The following is a 23734-nucleotide window of genomic DNA, read 5'->3' as shown; positions in this document are numbered from 1 at the left end:
TTCTCAGTTGTCCACTCCTGGAATGTGGATTGCAGATAGACAGCAATTGTAAGCTTCTGCCCACTGAATAATTTGCGCTACCTCTTTCATGGCTAAGGAACTCCGAGTTCCTCCCCGGTGGTTGATGTAAGCCACTGAGATTATGTTGTCCAACTGGAACCTGATAAACCGGGCTAATGCTAACTGAGTGTAGTAAACTGGCTAATATAAAGACCTAGATAGGTTATAGTTTTATGTATGCATTTAATTAATAAACACAATTTTAAAAGCAATTGCATCAAAAATAAAAATAATAGCATCAAAGAAAAAAAGTGCACAAAAAGAAATGTACAGCCTAAACAAATACAATCTAAAAATACATGACACAGAAATATACTATTTTACATATAGAAAATAGCAAGCATATTACAGCTTAATATTACATAATGATTAGTTATTTGAATGAGTCTTTTTGTAAACAAAGTCGTCTTTTTGAAAGCAAAGTCGTCGTTTTGTAAGCAAAGTTGTCTCTTGATTAGTAGTTGTTAAAGCTTGACTTCTATAGCAAACACATCAGTTGCAAAAGTTGAAAAGCTGCAGAGTATGGGCGAGAAGAAGGACAAAGGAATCCTTTAAAGCAGATATATTATTCCAATGGCAAGGTGTAAGTTTATAGTAACACCGGTTGCCGTTAGTAGTTGTTCTCCAATAGTTTTTTCTATCCGGGTATTTATTCTCTCAGACACCTCTTAAGCTTTTGTAGAAGGACTGCTGTGAGTCAGACCGAGTTCAATGAACTCCCACGGCGTCAAAGTAGCAGGACAACGGATGCCCAAGAGGGTCACAACAAACTTGCGTACAGCCTTTCTCAAGCTCAATAGTAATGCTGCATACGGACTTCTAATTTATACGCTAATCTTAAAGGGATCATTCTAATTCAATACAATAAAATATACACAGAACATAAAAGCATCAATATCTTTATCTTGTTGACCAGTATCCATATCAACTTATCTGTGACCTAAAAGAGTTTATTTCAAATGAGATAATAGAAAATAAAGGTAGAAATTACGGGTCATATATATTGGGGAACTTTATGTGAATGGGGACTATTTAGAGATGATTACTATAAAAATATAATAAAGAGCAAACAGGTAAAACAGCCAAAAATGACAAATTCAACAATATATTCTATGAAATACTAAATTAATAGGTTGTTAAGTTCTATAATAAATTAGGTATTGTTGGTATATATAATGAAATGAAGGGCAAACAAATTAATTATATGAACCATAATTTAATATAAAATTAATTAAATTTATATATAGTCTTAATCGAGGAATAATCCATATCAAAAATAATTTTGAATTATTTAAAAATTTTTTTTTTTTTTTTAAAACAGCACAATTAGCACAGTTAAAAAATAGAAATATAGTATTGTTACTTGTCAAATTGACAAGGTAACATATAGCATATTGAATATTAGAGGTATAATTAATTTTGAGGGCTTTATATTATATTTTGACAGACTTCAATATTACTGAAATTTTGGAAATGATAATATATATATATACGAGTTTAAAAATGTTTACTTCCTATATGGACTAGTACTCTACTAGACAGATTGTCCCCACAGTGGGGATGGCTCTAAGATTAAAATACAAAATAGAGTGAACATATCCAGTTGTTAATATTTTAGATGGCAATTTAAGTCTAGTTCCAAATTTAAGCCCTGAGGGGTCAGGGAACCTAATTGGAATATCCATTTTCCTTCCCTTTTTAAAATGTAATTATGAAGGTCACCTCCCCTCCAATGATAGGAAATTTGATCTATTCCCATAAATTTAAAATATTTAAGATTTGCATTATTGCATGTAGCAAAGTGTTTAGGAACTGGAAGGTCTTTATTTCTTTCTTTGTTATGGTTCTCAATCGACAGGATGTGTTCTCTTATAGGATACTGCATTCATTGTAATTCAACTTCTACTACTGAGTACACTAAGGATTAAGGGATTCCATTTTTCTATAGAGCTGCCTTGTGTGTCTTTCATTCTCAGCACTGTGGCCTGTATTTTGTATTAATGCTAACTGAGGCTAAGCCATCAGAGCATTGAAAATTGCTCTCAACTCCAAGATGTTTATGGGGAAAGCCAACTCCTCCCGAGACCAGAGTCCCTGCGCTTTTAGGGAGTCCCAGACTGCTCCCCAACCCAGCAAGCTGGCGTCCGTGGTCACAATCACCCAGGAAGGCCTCCGAAAACATGTTCCCTGAGAGAGATGTTTATGAGACAGTCACCACGGTAGAGAGTCTCTTGTTAACTGATCCAAATCTATCCTCTGAGACAAATCTGCATAGTCCCCGTTCCATTGTCTGAGCATGCATAACTGCAGAGCTCTCAAATGGAACCAAGCGGATGGAATGATGTCCATGGCAGCAACCATCAGACCAATTGCCTCCATACATTGAGCCACTGATGGTTGAACAGTAGACTGAAGAGAAAGGCAAGAGGAAAGGATCTTGACTTTTCTGACCTCCATCAGAAATATTTTCATTGATAGGGAATCTATTATGGTCGCTAAGAAAACTACCCTTGTAGCTGGAACAAGGGAACTCTTTTTCCCAGATTCACTTTCCATCCCTGGGAACATAGAAAAGACAACAAGATCTCTGTATGAGAGTTTGCTTGTTGAAAAGATGGCGCCTGAACCAGAATATCGTCCAGATAGGGCGCCACTGCAATTCCCCAAGACCAAATTACAGCTAAAATAGCCCCCAGAACCTTCGAACAAATTCTGGGAGCTGTGGCAAGGTCAAATGGAAGAACTACAAACTGAAAATGTTTGTCCTGAAAGGTAAACCTCAGAAATTTGTGATGTTCCCTGTGAATGGGAAAATGAAGGTACGCATACTTTAGATCTATGGTCGTCATGAACTGACCCTCTTGGAACAAGGGAAGAATGGAACGTATAGTTTCCATCTTGAAGGACGGTACTCTGAGAAACTTGTTTAGACACTTCAGATGTAGAATCGGTCGGAAAGTTCCCTCTTTCTTGGGAACTACGAACAGATTGGAATAGAACCCTAGACCCAGTTCGTGAACTGGAACTGGAACTGAAACAATCACTCCCAGGTCTGAAAGATCCTGTACACATTTTAAGAACACCTCTCTTTTTATCTGGTCTACAGATAATCTTGAGAGGTGGAACCTGCCCCTGGGAGGAAAGGTTTTGAACTCTAATTTGTAACCTTGGAGTACTATGTCCACAGCCCAAGGATCCCAGACATTCCGTACACATGCTTGGGAAAAATCTGAAAGTCTGCCCCCCACTTGATCTGCTCCCAGACCAGGGGCAGAGCCTTCATGCTGATTTAGAGTCAGCTGCGGGCTTCTTAGATTGCTTCCCCTTGTTCCAAGACTGATTAGGTTTCCAAGATGGCTTGGACTGTTCCTGCTTGGAAGAGGAAGGAGAAGACTTTCCTATGAAGTTAAGAAAGGAACAAAAATTACTCTGACATCCTTTCAATCTATTTTTCTTATCTTGTGGCAGAAAAGATTCTTTACCACCTGTGATATCAGAAATAATTTCTGCCAGACCAGGTCCGAACATGGTCTTACCCTTGTAAGGAATCGCCAAAAGCTTGGACATAGACGAAACATCCGCTGACCAAGATTTCAGCCATGAAGCTCTGCGCGCTAATACTGCGAAACAAGATATTTTGGTGCCCAACTTAATAACCTGCAATGAAGCGTCAGTAATAAAAGAATTGGCTAACTTAAGAGCCTTAATTCTGTCTTGTATCTCCTCCAAGGGAGTCTCCGCCTAAAGAGACTCAGACAATGCGTCAAACCAATAGGCTGCAGCACTTTTCACTGTGGCAATATACACTGCAGGTTGCCATTGGAGGCCCTGATGAACATACATTTTTTTCAGATAGGCCTACAGCTTCTTGTCCATTGGATTCTTAAAAGAGCAGCTATCCTTAATAGCAATAGTAGTTCTCTTAGCCAGAGTCTAAATTGCCCCTTCCACTTTGGGCACAGTTTGCCAAGACTCCTTAATGGAGTTAACCACAGGAAACATCTTTTTAAAAACAGGAGACAGGGAAAAAGGAATCCCAGGCCTCTCCTATTCCTAAAAAAATAATTTCCGTAACACGGTCTGGCACAGGAAATACCTCCACAGAGGAAGGAACATCAAAGTATTTATTAAGTTTACTAGACTTTTTAGGGTTGACAACGACAGACATCAAAGTCATCCAAAGTAGCCAAAACCTCCTTTAATAATACACGGAGGTGTTCAAGCTTAAATCTGAAGGATATCACTTCAGCATCAGATGAAAGCAGTAAACTGTCCGAATCTGAGATTTCACCCTCAGAGGCTACCGACGTATCTTCCTTCTCAGACTTATGAGAAAGAGCAACCTGGTTAGCCGGAACTGGATCAGAAACCTTACTATCCGAATCTCTAACTTTCCTCTTGTGTTTTCCCTGAAGAATGGGAATGGCAGCTAATGCCTCACATACCGCAGAGGATACCTGGGCAGCAATTTCTGCTTGCAAATAGACTCCTCCAGGAGATTGTGAGGAACCGCAGGGCACTGCATGTGACTCTGTTAAGACTTGGGACGTTTGAAGAGAATGCTGTGGCAACGCCTGAACAGCATTAACCTGAGAGAATCGTGGCTCAGATTCAAAAAGTCCATCTTTATGTAAAAGGGTCCTCTCAATGCATGAGGAACAAAAAGGCAAGGGAGGTTCAACTTGGTTATTAATGCAAAGCTTGCACTGAGCCAAATAAGTCAGATCCTGGTCCATAATGGCAATAAAACGTTAAAGATTTAAGAAAGATGTTAACAAAAAATCAGTTCCCAAAGGTAATTTGTGTCCTCACAAAACCCAAAAAGGAATTGTCAGATAAAGCTTACATTTGCCTAGAAAAAACTGGGACCTCTACACCTTAGCGCTACCTGAGGCGCCTACCTGCCTTTACTGCACAACCGAGCCGACACTGAGATTGTCTTCCTTAAGATGTAACTGCTCCGGACTCCTCAGAACAGTAAACAAGCAGTACGTGATCGGCTAGCAACTGCACCACAGCTTACAGAAAGCGCGCGTTCTAGCCGATAGAAAATAAATGCCTCCTTTTAGACCCGACTCTAATGATCGAGACGGAACAAAATAAGGCAGTTAACTTAGAACCGCCGTACATAGTTCATGCCTGTCAACACGGTCTGACTAAAAAATAAAAAGTGCAAACATTTCTGAAAAAAATTAACCCCTGAGCCACCAAGAAAAATTAACCCTCATTTAGGGATTGAGCTTCTCTCTATGTCACAGCCCCAGTGCCTGCGTCTGCCTTAAACGATCCTGACCTCAGGATCCAAGTCCCAATAATGTGCAGCCAATATGTTACCTTTATAGTGCCAGAGACACTTTCTATAAAAAAACAGAATTTATGTTTACCTGATAAATTACTTTCTCCAACGGTGTGTCCGGTCCACGGCGTCATCCTTACTTGTGGGATATTCTCTTCCCCAACAGGAAATGGCAAAGAGCCCAGCAAAGCTGGTCACATGATCCCTCCTAGGCTCCGCCTACCCCAGTCATTCGACCGACGTTAAGGAGGAATATTTGCATAGGAGAAACCATATGGTACCGTGGTGACTGTAGTTAAAGAAAATAAATTATCAGACCTGATTAAAAAAACCAGGGCGGGCCGTGGACCGGACACACCGTTGGAGAAAGTAATTTATCAGGTAAACATAAATTCTGTTTTCTCCAACATAGGTGTGTCCGGTCCACGGCGTCATCCTTACTTGTGGGAACCAATACCAAAGCTTTAGGACACGGATGAAGGGAGGGAGCAAATCAGGTCACCTAAATGGAAGGCACCACGGCTTGCAAAACCTTTCTCCCAAAAATAGCCTCAGAAGAAGCAAAAGTATCAAACTTGTAAAATTTGGTAAAAGTGTGCAGTGAAGACCAAGTCGCTGCCCTACATATCTGATCAACAGAAGCCTCGTTCTTGAAGGCCCATGTGGAAGCCACAGCCCTAGTGGAATGAGCCGTGATTCTTTCGGGAGGCTGCCGTCCGGCAGTCTCGTAAGCCAATCTGATGATGCTTTTAATCCAAAAAGAGAGAGAGGTAGAAGTTGCTTTTTGACCTCTCCTTTTACCGGAATAAACAACAAACAAGGAAGATGTTTGTCTAAAATCCTTTGTAGCATCTAAATAGAATTTTAGAGCGCGAACAACATCCAAATTGTGCAACAAACGTTCCTTCTTTGAAACTGGTTTCGGACACAGAGAAGGTACGATAATCTCCTGGTTAATGTTTTTGTTAGAAACAACTTTTGGAAGAAAACCAGGTTTAGTACGTAAAACCACCTTATCTGCATGGAACACCAGATAAGGAGGAGAACACTGCAGAGCAGATAATTCTGAAACTCTTCTAGCAGAAGAAATTGCAACTAAAAACAAAACTTTCCAAGATAATAACTTAATATCAACGGAATGTAAGGGTTCAAACGGAACCCCCTGAAGAACTGAAAGAACTAAGTTGAGACTCCAAGGAGGAGTCAAAGGTTTGTAAACAGGCTTAATTCTAACCAGAGCCTGAACAAAGGCTTGAACATCTGGCACAGCTGCCAGCTTTTTGTGAAGTAACACAGACAAGGCAGAAATCTGTCCCTTCAGGGAACTAGCAGATAATCCTTTTTCCAATCCTTCTTGAAGGAAGGATAGAATCTTAGGAATCTTAACCTTGTCCCAAGGGAATCCTTTAGATTCACACCAACAGATATATTTTTTCATCGATAACAGAATCTGAGAACCCTCGCTTCGATAAGATCAAGCGTTCAATCTCCAAGCAGTCAGCTGGAGTGAAACCAGATTCGGATGTTCGAACGGACCCTGAACAAGAAGGTCTCGTCTCAAAGGTAGCTTCCAAGGTGGAGCCGATGACATAATCACCAGATCTGCATACCAAGTCCTGCGTGGCCACGCAGGAGCTATCAAGATCACCGACGCCCTCTCCTGATTGATCCTGGCTACCAGCCTGGGGATGAGAGGAAACGGCGGGAACACATAAGCTAGTTTGAAGGTCCAAGGTGCTACTAGTGCATCCACTAGAGCCGCCTTGGGATCCCTGGATCTGGACCCGTAGCAAGGAACTTTGAAGTTCTGACGAGAGGCCATCAGATCCATGTCTGGAATGCCCCACAGCTGAGTGACTTGGGCAAAGATTTCCGGATGGAGTTCCCACTCCCCCGGATGCAATGTCTGACGACTCAGAAAATCCGCTTCCCAATTTTCCACTCCTGGGATGTGGATAGCAGACAGGTGGCAGGAGTGAGACTCCGCCCATAGAATGATTTTGGTCACTTCTTCCATCGCTAGGGAACTCCTTGTTCCCCCCTGATGGTTGATGTACGCAACAGTTGTCATGTTGTCTGATTGAAACCGTATGAACTAGGCCCTCGCTAGCTGAGGCCAAGCCTTGAGAGCATTGAATATCGCTCTCAGTTCCAGAATATTTATCGGTAGAAGAGATTCTTCCCGAGACCAAAGACCCTGAGCTTTCAGGGATCCCCAGACCGCGCCCCAGCCCATCAGACTGGCGTCGGTCGTGACGATGACCCACTCCGGTCTGCGGAATGTCATCCCTTGTGACAGGTTGTCCAGGGACAGCCACCAACGGAGTGAGTCTCTGGTCCTCTGATTTACTTGTATCTTCGGAGACAAGTCTGTATAGTCCCCATTCCACTGACTGAGCATGCACAGTTGTAATGGTCTTAGATGAATGCGCGCAAAAGGAACTATGTCCATTGCCGCTACCATCAAACCGATCACTTCCATGCACTGCGCTATGGAAGGAAGAGGAACGGAATGAAGTATCCGACAAGAGTCTAGAAGTTTTGTTTTTCTGGCCTCTGTCAGAAAAATCCTCATTTCTAAGGAGTCTATTATTGTTCCCAAGAAGGGAACCCTTGTTGACGGAGATAGAGAACTCTTTTCCACGTTCACTTTCCATCCGTGAGATCTGAGAAAGGCCAGAACAATGTCCGTGTGAGCCTTTGCTTGAGGAAGGGACGACGCTTGAATCAGAATGTCGTCCAAGTAAGGTACTACAGCAATGCCCCTTGGTCTTAGCACAGCTAGAAGGGACCCTAGTACCTTTGTGAAAATCCTTGGAGCAGTGGCTAATCCGAAAGGAAGCGCCACGAACTGGTAATGCTTGTCCAGGAATGCGAACCTTAGGAACCGATGATGTTCCTTGTGGATAGGAATATGTAGATACGCATCCTTTAAATCCACTGTGGTCATGAATTGACCTTCCTGGATGGAAGGAAGAATAGTTCGAATGGTTTCCATCTTGAACGATGGAACCTTGAGAAACTTGTTTAAGATCTTGAGATCTAAGATTGGTCTGAACGTTCCCTCTTTTTTGGGAACTATGAACAGATTGGAGTAGAACCCCATCCCTTGTTCTCTTAATGGAACAGGATGAATCACTCCCATTTTTAACAGGTCTTCTACACAATGTAAGAATGCCTGTCTTTTTATGTGGTCTGAAGACAACTGAGACCTGTGGAACCTCCCCCTTGGGGGAAGCCCCTTGAATTCCAGAAGATAACCTTGGGAGACTATTTCTAGCGCCCAAGGATCCAGAACATCTCTTGCCCAAGCCTGAGCGAAGAGAGAGAGTCTGCCCCCCACCAGATCCGGTCCCGGATCGGGGGCCAACATTTCATGCTGTCTTGGTAGCAGTGGCAGGTTTCTTGGCCTGCTTTCCCTTGTTCCAGCCTTGCATTGGTCTCCAAGCTGGCTTGGCTTGAGAAGTATTACCCTCTTGCTTAGAGGACGTAGCACTTTGGGCTGGTCCATTTCTACGAAAGGGACGAAAATTAGGTTTATTTTTTGCCTTGAAAGGCCGATCCTGAGGAAGGGCGTGGCCCTTACCCCCAGTGATATCAGAGATAATCTCTTTCAAGTCAGGGCCAAACAGCGTTTTCCCCTTGAAAGGAATGTTAAGTAGCTTGTTCTTGGAAGACGCATCAGCTGACCAAGATTTCAACCAAAGCGCTCTGCGCGCCACAATAGCAAACCCAGAATTCTTAGCCGCTAACCTAGCCAATTGCAAAGTGGCGTCTAGGGTGAAAGAATTAGCCAATTTGAGAGCATTGATTCTGTCCATAATCTCCTCATAAGGAGGAGAATCACTATCGACCGCCTTTATCAGCTCATCGAACCAGAAACATGCGGCTGTAGCTACAGGGACAATGCATGAAATTGGTTGTAGAAGGTAACCCTGCTGAACAAACATCTTTTTAAGTAAACCTTCTAATTTTTTATCCATAGGATCTTTGAAAGCACAACTATCCTCTATGGGTATAGTGGTGCGTTTGTTTAAAGTGGAAACCGCTCCCTCGACCTTGGGGACTGTCTGCCATAAGTCCTTTCTGGGGTCGACCATAGGAAACAATTTTTTAAATATGGGGGGAGGGACGAAAGGAATACCGGGCCTTTCCCATTCTTTATTAACAATGTCCGCCACCCGCTTGGGTATAGGAAAAGCTTCTGGGAGCCCCGGGACCTCTAGGAACTTGTCCATTTTACATAGTTTCTCTGGGATGACCAACTTGTCACAATCATCCAGAGTGGATAATACCTCCTTAAGCAGAATGCGGAGATGTTCCAACTTAAATTTAAACGTAATCACATCAGGTTCAGCTTGTTGAGAAATGTTCCCTGAATCAGTAATTTCTCCCTCAGACAAAACCTCCCTGGCCCCATCAGACTGGGTTAGGGGCCCTTCAGAACCATTATTATCAGCGTCGTCATGCTCTTCAGTATCTAAAACAGAGCAGTCGCGCTTACGCTGATAAGTGTTCATTTTGGCTAAAATGTTTTTGACAGAATTATCCATTACAGCCGTTAATTGTTGCATAGTAAGGAGTATTGGCGCGCTAGATGTACTAGGGGCCTCCTGAGTGGGCAAGACTCGTGTAGACGAAGGAGGGAATGATGCAGTACCATGCTTACTCCCCTCACTTGAGGAATCATCTTGGGCATCATTGTCATTGTCACATAAATCACATTTATTTAAATGAATGGGAATTCTGGCTTCCCCACATTCAGAACACAGTCTATCTGGTAGTTCAGACATGTTAAACAGGCATAAACTTGATAACAAAGTACAAAAAACGTTTTAAAATAAAACCGTTACTGTCACTTTAAATTTTAAACTGAACACACTTTATTACTGCAATTGCGAAAAAACATGAAGGAATTGTTCAAAATTCACCAAAATTTCACCACAGTGTCTTAAAGCCTTAAAAGTATTGCACAGCAAATTTGGAAGCTTTAACCCTTAAAATAACGGAACCGGAGCCGTTTTTAACTTTAACCCCTTTACAGTCCCTGGTATCTGCTTTGCTGAGACCCAACCAAGCCCAAAGGGGAATACGATACCAAATGACGCCTTCAGAAAGTCTTTTCTAAGTATCAGAGCTCCTCTCACATGCGACTGCATGTCATGCCTCTCAAAAACAAGTGCGCAACACCGGCGCGAAAATGAGGCTCTGCCTATGATTTGGGAAAGCCCCTAAAGAATAAGGTGTCTAAAACAGTGCCTGCCGATATTATTATATCAAAATACCCAGAATAAATGATTCCTCAAGGCTAAATATGTGTTAATAATGAATCGATTTAGCCCAGAAAAAGTCTACAGTCTTAATAAGCCCTTGTGAAGCCCTTATTTACGATCTTAATAAACATGGCTTACCGGATCCCATAGGGAAAATGACAGCTTCCAGCATTACATCGTCTTGTTAGAATGTGTCATACCTCAAGCAGCAAGAGACTGCTCACTGTTCCCCCAACTGAAGTTAATTGCTCTCAACAGTCCTGTGTGGAACAGCCATGGATTTTAGTGACGGTTGCTAAAATCATTTTCCTCATACAAACAGAAATCTTCATCTCTTTTCTGTTTCTGAGTAAATAGTACATACCAGCACTATTTCAAAATAACAAACTCTTGATTGAATAATAAAAACTACAGTTAAACACTAAAAAACTCTAAGCCATCTCCGTGGAGATGTTGCCTGTACAACGGCAAAGAGAATGACTGGGGTAGGCGGAGCCTAGGAGGGATCATGTGACCAGCTTTGCTGGGCTCTTTGCCATTTCCTGTTGGGGAAGAGAATATCCCACAAGTAAGGATGACGCCGTGGACCGGACACACCTATGTTGGAGAAAAACACAATTTATGCTTACCTGATAAATTTCTTTCTTTCCGGATATGGTGACTCCACGGAATCATCAATTACTAGTGGGAATATCACTTTTTTTTTTTTTTTTAACAAAGGATATAATACAGAACAAAAAAAATGTTCATAAATAAATTTACCAAATCAAGAAAAACATACCCCAGGCAACACTCTACACCTCAGCAGAATTACTGAAGTGCCCTACCTGTCCTGCAACCCGCAGCAAAATGAGGAAAAAAACGATCCCGTTTACAATCCAGATTCCACAGAAGCAAAAACAGCAAGAAGTCTTCTAAACAGCAGAACCATCTGAAATATGCGCACCTCACTCTACAGGAAATGAAGGGGCTGTCCTACAGCTGACAAAAAAGCCATTTTTTTTTTTAAAAAACAACTTTCTTGAAAACAGGCTTAAAAATAAACAATAAAACCCCCAATAAAAGTACATAATCCGTTACTAAAAATGGATCCTCACTGAGACATCAATAAAATAAATAACCCCTCACACTAACAGTGCCTGCAAAAACTGCCATAAAAACCTGCACCCTGACAGGAATAATAAAAAACGTCCCCCTGCAGCGTTTTTAGCTGAATAAGTGCCAAATGTTTCCCTGCTTACATAGAAAAATAAAACTGGCACTTACCTTAACATTTATCTGTCCGGCAGTAGGACAGCTCACCTGATTTGAGAGGATGCCATCCCTCACATAGACCTGTGGAAATACAGAAAGAATGAGTAAACTTACTCAGGCTATCTAAATAGGGCAACAAAATGTTTTGGGAAAATGCAGTGAGGATTGTACCTCACAAGTTCCCAATTGCGCAAAAGCCACCACTGCCCTACCGAAGAGACTGACATGGGCTAAGAGGCAAAGAGAATGACTGGGGATTATGGGTAAGGGAAGTGACATATATAGCAGCTTTGCTGTAGTACTCTTTGCCTCCTCCTGCTTGCCAGGAGTGATATTCCAACTAGTAATTGATGATTCCGTGAACTCACCATATCTTAGGGGGAAAAAAAATGGCACTTACCTGCACTTCTTTCCGGCCGGCAGGAGGACAGCTCGCCCAGTATGAGAGGCCACTCCTTTACAGGGATCTGAGGAAACAAGAAAGAACAGAGTAAACCTACTCAGGCCTTCTATACAGGGGCAGCAACATGATAGGAAAACTCAGTGAGGCCCACCTCACAAGTTCCTAACTGCTTTAAAGCCACCACTGCCCTACTGAAGAGACTAACGTGGAGTACGGCTAGACCTAATCTTGAAAGGAAAGATCAGAGCAAACTTACTCTTCACCTCCTCCTTGCACCGAAGGCAAATATAATGACTGGGGTTTGTGGGAAGGGAAGTGATACTTAACAGTTTGGCTGTGGTGCTCTTTGCATCCTCCTGCTGGCCAGGAGTAATATTCCCAACAGTAATGGATGATGCCGTGGACTCACCATATCCTAGGAAAGAAATTTTAATTTTCCATTGTTCTCTCTGTGTATTGAGCTTTAGTTTTCCAAACAAATATAAGATAAGGAAGCAAGTGTGTGTACACAAAGTGATAACATAATGTGATATGACATTAGCTGAAGCTCAACCCATTGTAATAGGCTGTGGTTTAAAAGCACAATACCAGCTACTTCATATACACAAATAAACCTGAAAATGCAATTTCTCCTACATTTTATACTCTGCAGCTGGTATAACAAGTAATTGAATACATTAAAGGGACACTGAACCCATTTTTTTTTTCTTTCGTGATTCAGATAGAGCATGCAATTTTAAGCAATTTACTCCTATTATAATGTTTTCTTCATTCTCTTGCTATCTAAGCTTTTTTTGGTTCAAACACTGGACAGCACTTTTTATTAGTGGATGAATTTATCCACCAATCAGCAAGAACAACCCAGGTTGTTCACCAAAAATAGGGCGGTATCTAAACTTACATTCTTGCATTTCTGTGTTGCAAAATATAGTAGTGAGTTTTAATGCTCTTCATCGTTTTGGTTGATCACTAATATAGGCAGTTTTCAGCCTTTTGTTACCTAGGAACACCTATGACATACTTTTAGAATGAAAGGGTCATTAAACACTAAATAAATGCTAGATAGACTGATGCAGTCAAAGAAAAGATTAGTCTGATAATAACATGTAGATGTATTTTTTAAAGTTTCATTAGCTGTTTAAATATTGACAAAATAGGTGTAAAGTTTTAGTGTCTATAAAACAATGGGAGCTGCCATGTTGTAACTTAGGTTACCTTCTCTGCTGTGGCCAATTAGGGACAGTTATAAATAGGACATTAACGTGTGCAGCCAATGGCTGTGTGGAATATAACAGTGCTCTGCACTTCCATTTCTAACAGGAAATGAAAAGCTCACAATTTCAGAATAGAATTACAGTAAAAGGGGACAAAATAAATAATGAAATATATATTGCGGTTTTTTTATAAACAGATTCTAAACAGTCAAGTAAACAGATTCTAAACAGTCAAGTAGAGAATCACTGACTTATGCACATTCGAGCATTAACCAAAAAGCAACTCACCTGCATCCAACAGCAGCTTTACTATTTCAAAATTAGAATGAGACACACTGTAGTGAAGAGCTGTGTTTCCATTCCCATCAGCCATATTGATGATATAGCTCAAGACAGCATGGGAGATCTCTTCAAATGCAGCTACGTAATCCTCAACCATTGCAGGTACGGCAGACTTCTGACTGGACACACGGAACCATTCGTTCTGTATGGTGACCAAACACGACCTCTGCCAACAAACAGCAGAATTAGAAGACTTGCTAGTCTGAATTTCAGGATTTTTGTGTGTGTGGATTGTAACAAAACCAAACATTTGTAACGATTAACCAGAGTACAGATATGAGATGCAATGAAGTATTTTAGACATTTATCGCCAATACATATGAGATATGACTAGGAGGAGACATCACAAGACAAATGCACATAGTAAAATACATGCAGATCTGGCACTTTCAGAATGAACTCAGAACAGAACGCTTCCTGTAGTACTCTTGCTGGTAACGATCTCTTTTTATTGGTCTCGTGTGTGCAGTTATAAATCCATTTCCCAGAGTACCTTGCACTTGAATTTCTACTAGGGAAGATATTTGTAGCCGCAGTGCTGATTATTCCTAAGCGAAGCAATAAAACTAGCAAAGCCAAAAAGAAAAGTAATGGCCACAGATCCTAAATTAAATATTCTTTTTTGTAAAACCAAATCCTCCACTTAGCATGTAAACAGAACCTTTTTTTATTTCTTTCGTGAACACAGTGTAAACTGTGGCTTTTATTTTTCCATAGAAAATTCTTTAAAGCTTCTACTAATAAACATGACATCTTTACTGTATACACATTTCTGTTTATGATAAAGCACTGCTTTGTAGCCTAGAAAGTGCCCTGATTTATAATGCTGTTTATGGTCACTGGAAATAAATCTAAAATTGTGCTTTATATGTAGCCATTACTAACCTAATCTCAGACTTTATTGGTTTACTGTATTGTGGTGGTCTGATTAGAGACTTTGGATATGATTGTTCCTTTCTGATTATATATTCAGTCAATAACTTTTAGATTTATGTATAAACCAGTTAGACTAGGAGATACCTATCAGTAAAACTCTTGTTGCTGTATTCTCAAGTACAGTGAGCTCTTGCAGAATAAACCCACAACCTGAATTACAATGTAACATGCATTGTTTTAATGTGCTTAATAGTTTACATTTAAGATCTCTAAATGCACATTATGCTGTAAAGAAGGTGTTGAAAAGTGCTCTGTAAATTTGTGGGGGGGGGAGGATGGATCAAAGAAATGTACAATTTACCTGTCAGCACAAAACAATCAGTTGCTCTGAAATACACATACAACAAACCTATCAGTCCCCAGTACAATGCAGCACAAAGTGACACTCACCACATCCTTGTTTGCCAACGCCCTGGGATCATCCACTGCATCTTTCAGCGTTTTGCATGCTGACAGCATTTTCTCACTTAACTCATATCTAAATCAGATGTAAAATAGAGGTTTAGTTAAGGACACCACTGGTTAAACAATCCATTAGAAAGTTTCTGTTTCACAAAAGGGTGGTTTAAATGGGCATTTCAGAGTTAAAATAAACTGCCCTATTTCATTACAGCATTTTATTTTTAAACAAATTACTTTCCTTTACTATGTGTTTAATATCTTCCAAAGTGTCACTGCAAAGTGGAAAACCCCCCAGACACACACACATTGTGCTACAGACTAGAGTAAATTCAGCAGGAGCAGCAATTTATTACTAATAGCCAGCAGCTGATTGGTGACTGCACATATATGCCTCATGCCATTGGTTCACCCAGTGTGTTCAGCTAGCTACCAGTAGTCCAACAAAGGATACCAAGAAAATAAGTCAATTTTGATAATAGACTTAAATAGGAAAGTTGTTTAAAAAAATTGTATTCTCTATCTGAACCACGAAGGAAAGTTTTGAGTTTCGCGGCCCAGTAATTGGGTACAGACCAAACATATATTTTTGCAATATTTTACCAAAACTCTTGAAACAGAGATGCTTGAAAACAACTTCAAAACATTATACCCACCTTATAATATCTGCCTATCCTATCTAAAATATTCTTCCTACATTTTAATTAACAGAAGACTGGAAAACTGTTAAAATACAAGCTTATACGTTATATCTAAGGAATGGTCATGCACCCCAACTAGACAATAAAAGATCACTTATTTGTAATAATAAAAAATATTATTACCTGATAAATTCATTTCTTTCAGGGTGATGAGAGTCCATAGGTTGATCCATGACACATGTGGGATATAATTCCAACCACTACGAGGAGGTCAAGAACCCTTATAAGAACTTTAATCCCCCTCACCTCCCCTCCCCAGTCAGTTCATGTATGGCCGAGCATAAGAGAGGGACAGAAAAGGATGGAAAGACAAAGCAGGGTACAGAGATGCAAATAAGTTAATATAGGGCATGCAATACCCAAGCTGAGAGTCCATGTTATGGATGAGTGGGAAAGAGGCATTTCCTATTTGCAGAACACTAAAGCTGCTTTTGGCAGGATAGTCTTCCAAGTTACAAAGGAAGCAAAAACGTCAAAACAGTGAAATTTAGAAAAAGTATGGAGAGAAGACCAGGTTGCAGTCTTGCTAATCTGCTCCAAAGATGCATCATTTTTGAAGGCCCAATAAGTAGAAACAGATCTAGTAGAATTGGCAGTAATCCTTTTAGGATGCGGCTTCCCCACCACCAAGTAAGCCTAACAAATGGATTGTTTGAGCCAGGATACCAAAGCATAAAATTAAACTAGAAGTTTGTCTAAGTTGTGAAGAAGACAGTCCTTAAAGTTTGAAGGGTGTGGGCACAAAGAGGGAACCACAACTTCTTTGTTCATGTTTTCAGAAGAATCCACCTTTGGAAGAAAATCATATGTGGTACAGAAAACTGCTTTGTCATTATGAAAGATTAAAAAGGTAGGTTCACAAGACAAAGACAACTCAGAAACTCATCTAGCTCAAGAGATGGCCAGAAGAAAGAGAACTTTCCAAGTAAGCAGTTTTAGGTATAAACTGTGCAAAGGTTCAAAAGGGGGACCTTGCATAACAGAAAGAACTACATTTTAGTAAGCCTTCCAAATTTTATGATAAATTCTCATAGCGACATGTTTTCCGGCTTGTAAGAGTATTAATAATGGATTCTGAAAAACCTCTACTTTTAAAGACTAAGCTTTTAAACTCCACACCGTCAAATTCAGAGATTTAAGATTTAGATGGAGTAACACTCCTTGAGAATGTATATCCCCTCTTTGCGGCAGAGTCCATGAAGGGGCAGAAGTCTGAATTGGGTCTGCATACCATGTTCTGCGGGTCCAAGCTGGAGCTATCAAGATCACAGAAGCGGACTCCTGTTTGATACTAGCAATGACTCTTGGAAGTAGAACAAATGGGGGAAAGTTCCAAGGACTCAATAGAGCATCAATCATCAGAGCATTTGGATTTCTTTTTCTGGCACAGTATGCTGGAAGTTTTTGATTCGGCCTGGAAACCATTAGATCTACTTTTGGGAACCCACTTTACGAGAAGATGGTCAAAAACATCTTGATGAAGAGACCATTCTCCTGGATTAACTGACCGACGACAGAGAGTCTGCTTCCCAATTGTTCACCCCTGGAATGTGAATAGCAGACAGAGTGCAGAGATTTTCCTCTGTCCATGACAGGATGTGAGACACTTCTTGCATGGCTAGCAGACTACAAGTTCCTCCTTGATGATTGATATAAGCAACTGTTGTGATGTCGTCTGATTGAAAAATATTGAATTTCTTTTTTTTTTAGTGACTCTGAGCTCTTCAGTCCCAGCACCTTTTTAGAGTTTCAGAATGTTTATAGGTAACATTTCCTCCAGAGGAAACTAAACTTCTTCAGCCCTTCGAGATTCCAAGATAGCACCCCAACCTTGAAGGCTTGCATCTGTGGTGACCACAGTCCAAGTAGGCTGAAGAAAAGATGCCCCAAGGGTAAAAAGGGAGTCTTCCTCCACCATGACAGAGACTGACTGACTGAGGAATTGATAAAAAAATCTGCCAATTTAACTGAAAACAATCTACTGACCATTGCTGTAGCATTGCTGTAGCATGGCCAGCTGAAGAGGATGAAGGTGAAAATGGGACGGCATCTGACACCGCTACAATAAGACCCACAACCTCCATACACTGAGCTTCAGTTGGATATTGACAGGATTGGAGAGAAAGACAAGCTTTCTGTAGTTTGAGTCTGAGTTTCTGTCAGAAACAAGCGCATAAGAACAGAGTCTATTATGACCCCCAGAAAATCCACTCTCGTTGCTGGAGAGAAAGAACGCTTGATGAGCTTCTGTGTGTGAGAGATAGCTAAAGGAAAAGGAGGAGCCTGTACCAAGATGTAGTCCAGGTAAGGTACAATTGAAATTATCTGGGCTCTGATAACTGCCAACAATGCTCTCAACACCTTTTAAAAATACAGCAAGTTGTGGCCATCCCAAATGGAAGTACCACAAACTGGTAGCGGTTGTGGAGGAAGGCAAATCTCAAAAACTTAAAATGATCTCAGTGGATTGGAATATGCAGGTATGCATCCTTGAGATCTATTGTAGACATAAATTGGCCCTGTAGTATTAAAGGGATATTAAACCCATTTTTTTTCTTTCATGATTTAGAAAGTGCATGCCATTTTAAACAACTTTCTAATTTACTTCTATTATTTAATTTTATTCATTCTCTTGATATCCATTGCTGAAAAGCATATCTAGGTAGGTTCTCTTCTTGAACCTCTATCTGAACTAGTGGACGCATATTTGCAACCACTAGTGGGAAATGTAATGAGCTATATTAAAGATTCCACACAGGTACTTAACAATATGAAAAATCTTAAATGGCAGGAATCATATTGTTTTTTGACAATTGATGTTAAGTCCCTCTATACCTCCATCCCACACCACCAGGGTCTAGCGGCTGTTGCATATTTCTTGAATAATGTTTCCAACTATACAAAGGATGTTATACATCCATAGAATTTCTTTTAAAACATATTTTTTTCATGTTTGGAGGGTGTTGCTATCTTCAGAGGCGTGGCAGGGCTATGGGGGCAAAATTTGCCCCCTCCTATGCCAACCTCTTCATGGGTTGGTGGGAAGACTGCCACGTCTATGGATATGGCAACCACCACAAGCAAAACATTGCCTATTATGGCAGATATACTGATGATCTGCTGGTGGTGTGGGATGGGGATGAAAAAACTGTAGTAAGTTTCCTGGCGGCCATCAACTCCAATGATATGAATCTAAGATTCACAGCTGAACAGCACAAAACTAACATAAAATTATTGGATTTGGAGCTGATTTCAGACATAGAGACCAATACAGTAAATACAACAATAATCAGGAAACCTACAGGGGGTAACACAATCTTAAACTACAAATCTAGTCATCCTGGCCATGTCAAAAAAGCCATTCCAAAAGGGCAATTCATCAGAACAAAAAGAATCTGCTCAGATGAAAAGATATATGAGAAAGAATGTAAGGTACTTAAGGAAAGGATCTTGGACAGAGGTTATCAGGAGTCATTATTAAAAATGAGGTAGACACTATACCAAGGGAGGATCTACTGAAACACAAAAATTCTCATAAAAGAGGAAGCAACACAGATGTGAAAGAAAAAGTAATATTCAGTACCCCATATAGCCTGTAATATAACAAAATATGTGATATTGTAAAGCAAAACCTTCCCAAATTAGCAATAGATTCTGGGTTGTCGCAGGTAGCTATGGGAGGTTGTAAATTTGTGGGCAAAAAGGGTAAAACTATTGGCAATATGGACATGGCTACCCAGTAGATTAGGATTCTTTAAGTGTAGAGCACAACGGTGCAAAACCTGTAATTATGTTGTAGAAGGTACACATTTTAAATCCACAATCACAAACCAAGAATATGACATCAGATTTAAATTAAATTGTAACTCCAATCATGTAATCTATCTCTTAACATGTAGGGGGTGCTATATACAATATGTAGGCAGGACCAAACGACTCCTCAAAGATAGGGCACTCGAACACATAAGAGAAATAGAAAATCCGGAAACTTTTACACCAGTATCTAAACACTTTAAAACCATGCACCAGGGTGATGCATCATTTCTATTCAAGCAATAGATCATGTCCCCCAACACAAAAGGAGAGGTGATAGAGAATACAAAATCAGTTATAAGGAGGCAAAATGGATATTCTTGCTGAATACCAGACACCCACAGGGGATAAACAAAGAAAGTGATGTTATTTATTTAGGGTCTGTCAACATTCTCTAATATATCACCTTTTTGCTATATATTCATTTTTTTCAATATATTAATCTGTTCTCATATAATGCAAAATATGCATCATTTATTCTTCTTGCTTTTTTTCTCAGAAGTAGTCTAAGCATCTAATATAGTGCTCATTGACTACAACAATTCACTCTCATAACAGTCCATCTCACACACATAGCTTTATCAGACAGTATTTTAAGTCAAAATAGATTAAGATACAACCTATAATAAGTGGTTATCCACATTTATAGGAGGACTAAAATAATTTCATCAAAGTATGAGTAAATGGAAATATGTGCTTAGTAAAATATTTTTCTAGGCAGGAATGGGTTAACTTGTTTTTATTATTTTATTAGTGTTAACTGATGTCTCTTTAAATAGAGAACATGGCCACAGCAGAAAGATAGCAGTGATAAAGCGTGGAGCACCATGCAAAACATGTCTGCAGTCTTTTTGCTGTGACCCCTTCTGTGCATATATGGGGCTGAGGCTTCTTTTTTGTTTTTATTATATCCCAATAAAGAGCGCTATTTTTATACCCTAAGTTGATGGTGACTTTGTGAGTAATCCTTTTACGTGGAAGGCTGTTTTTTGAATTTACTGAATATCCTGGTCAAGCTAACATATCTGTGATGCCCGGGATTGTTTTTGCTTTTAGTCTATTGTAGACATAAATTGGCCCTGTAGTATTAAAGGGACATTAAACCCAATTTTTTTCTTTCATGATTTAGAAAGTGCATGCAATTTTAAACAACTTTCTAATTAACTTCTATTATTTAATTTTCTTCATTCTCTTGATATCCATTGCTGTAAAGCATATCTAGATAGGCTCAGAAGCTGCGGATTGCTGGCTGCACATAGGTGCCTTGCGTGATTGGCTCACTCATGTGCATTGCTATTTCTTCAACAAAGGATATCTAAAATATGAAGCAAATAAGAAAATAGAAGTAAATTGGAATCTTGTTTAAAATTGTATTCTCTATCTGAATAATGAAAGAAAAATGTGGGTTTAATGTCCCTTTAAGGGCAAAATTGTATGAATAGTTTCCATCTTGAAGGTGGGAGCCCGAACAAATTTGTTCAGTGTTTTTAAATCCAGAATAGGTCTGAAAAGAAACTATAAATCATGTCATCTAGATCCTGAACACATTGGAAAAAAGCAGCCACTTTTTCTGAATTATTTGGAACATGAGGCAGATTAAATTGCTCCAGAGGAGGCCTGGATTTACATCATATTCAATAACCAGGGGAGATTATGTTTATGACCCAAGGATTTTGAACTGAATGGAACCAGGCCTTCTGAAAAAGACTCAATCTGTCCCCTACCAGACAAGAATTTGGATTGGGGCCGTCCCTTTATGCTGATTTTTGATTGGAGATGGACTTGGTCTGCTTGTTCTTAGACCATGATGATCCGGGTTTTCCAGGAGGGCTTAGATTACTTAGGTTTCTGAGAGGGAGAAGACTTGATCTCTTAAAGAGCAAAAGGAAACAAAAACGGTATCCTTGTCTGTTCTTCCCTTTAGATAATTATCGAGGGAGAAAGGCTCCTTTTCCTTCAGTAATATTCTTGATAATGGAATTCAATTAAAAAAGAAAGTTCCTTCAAATAAATGTCATTAATCTGTTCTTTGAAACCATGTCAGCCGACCAAGACTTTAGCCATAAAGCCCTCCTTAACAGAATAGCAGTAGACATATTCTCGATGTCAATTTTGATAATATCCAGGTAGACAGTGTCACAATAAAATCATTAGACATTTTTAATTCCTTAATACAATTCTGGATGTCCTCAGAGGATTGATCTTAGACCACCTGAGAGAGAAATTCACACCAGAGTGATGCGGCCACAGCAACATTAGTGATGGCAACCGCAGGTCTGAGTTGAAGACCTGTTTGGTAGAAGAGCTTCCTTAGAAAAGACGGATTTACAGTCCATAGGGTCTCTGAAAGAAGTGCTGTTTTCCATAGGAATAGTTGTAGCTTTGCCAAAGTGGAAAATGCTCCATCCACTTTCGGTATACTCACCCAAAGTTCCAATTTTTTTCTGGAAGTGGGTACATTTTCTTAAACCTGTTAAAAGGAGCAAAAGAAATGCCAGGTTTCTTCCACTCCTTAGTAATATAGTCAGATACCAAATCAGGAGCCTCAAGAACTTTAGAGATTTTTTGATGGGCCTTAAAAACTAGATTTATTTGATTAACAATCTTAGAATATGCAGGCTTATAGTATGAGATATCCAAGATGTTTAGCACCTCAAGCAAGAGAGTGCAAATGTGTTCAACCATGAACCGGAAAGAATAATCAACTCAGGTTCAGCCACAGATTCTGGTTCGTCAGAAGAAAGTTTACCCTCAGAAAATTCATAACATAAAATCAGCAGAGTCAGAACTCTAAGAATCTGAATTTAAAAGGAGGATCCATGCAAATGTTGCATATTAGTAGTGGGCAAATCCCCAGATTTGCATTTACGCTTACTTGATTTGGGGATGACTGCCAAAAATTCAGCCATAGTCTTATGGAGATTTGACTTAAATTCAGGGAAAAAAATCAGTAGTAGTCCCCTGAGATATATATACTGGTACAGGGCAAATATTTATATTTGAAGCCATAAAGGCAGAGGGCCGAAAAGAATGTAAAAGCTGCAGAGCGCAACCAGTACATAACTGGTTAATTTGACTAACTGGAACAGTTTTGCAAAGTAAGCAGGAGGATTGAATACGTATATGATCTGTGGATCTCTCTTCTAACAGGTCTGACATATTAAGGGGGGGCAGACATGTTAGACTGTTAAAATAAAATAAATAACAAAAAGTTTACAGAATATGGATATATAAATCAAATACCACTAGCCACAGTCCTAAGAAACCTCCGACATGGGGGGATATGTAAGAAAGAAAATTACACAAAAACATGGTTTTTAAAACCTATACACCCCCTAGCAACTCTTGTGACAGTGCTCACAAACCTCTAGATCGTTTAGAAAGTCCAAAAATTATAAAATAAAACTCCTCAGAGATGTTGAAAATGCCTCCTGACAGAAAAAAGGTTGCACACAGCTTCAAGTAGTGGAGCAATAGGGTCCCCTAACTATGATGTACATGTGAAAAACAAGTACCTACTACCTAAATAGGCTAGTAAGTGCCTCAGTCACTTACCTTGACTGAAGCACCCCTCCACCGAGCTTTCCAGAATGCTGACAGATTGCTGATCCAGTAGAGAGCCCAACTAGTGCTAGTACAAGTACTGCAGAGGATGTCTGGTGGATATACTTGTATCCCCTCAGGAGTAGGCTAAGGAACAAGTCCCTGTGTAGCCTGAGGGCAGTTATGGCCAAAAACCCATTAGGGTAATGCAGTGCCATAACAAAAGGCAATCCTATACCCCTGTTTCATCCAGATCGACAAGCATATACTAGGGAATCTTCACTGTATGAAACATACAAGAGGTGCTGGGTCTCACACTTTCCAATATAAATAGGAAATAAAAGAAAAAATAATTTGAAGAACACCTCCATCTTCAACCTCTCTCCTGGGAGGCCAAGAACAGGATTAAAGCTCTTGTGAGGATTCTTGACCTCCTTCTAGTGGCATTAAGTATATCCCGCATGTTATAAATTACCATATGGACTCTCATCCTCTTACAA

The 23734-nt window shown here is 40.0% G+C and overlaps 1 protein-coding gene across 4 annotated transcripts in view; it reads right to left on the bottom strand.

Moving 5' to 3' along the window:
- The window catches only part of KANK1 (KN motif and ankyrin repeat domains 1), a 292497-nt gene that overhangs the window by 11821 nt on the left and 256942 nt on the right, over positions 1-23734 (bottom strand). For all 4 annotated transcript variants that reach the window (XM_053702537.1, XM_053702535.1, XM_053702538.1 and 1 more), the window contains 2 exons: positions 15169-15256; positions 13789-14008 (listed from right to left, as the gene is read on the bottom strand). In XM_053702537.1, coding sequence (XP_053558512.1) covers positions 13789-14008; positions 15169-15256 — 308 coding nt within the window. The remainder of the gene's footprint in view (positions 1-13788; positions 14009-15168; positions 15257-23734) is intronic.

Source organism: Bombina bombina, chromosome 2 (genome assembly GCF_027579735.1).
Source record: "Bombina bombina isolate aBomBom1 chromosome 2, aBomBom1.pri, whole genome shotgun sequence".
NCBI classification, from domain to species: domain Eukaryota; kingdom Metazoa; phylum Chordata; class Amphibia; order Anura; family Bombinatoridae; genus Bombina; species Bombina bombina.
The sequence above is the reverse complement of the archived record's forward strand: the minus strand, read 5'-3'. Positions and strand labels throughout refer to the sequence as shown.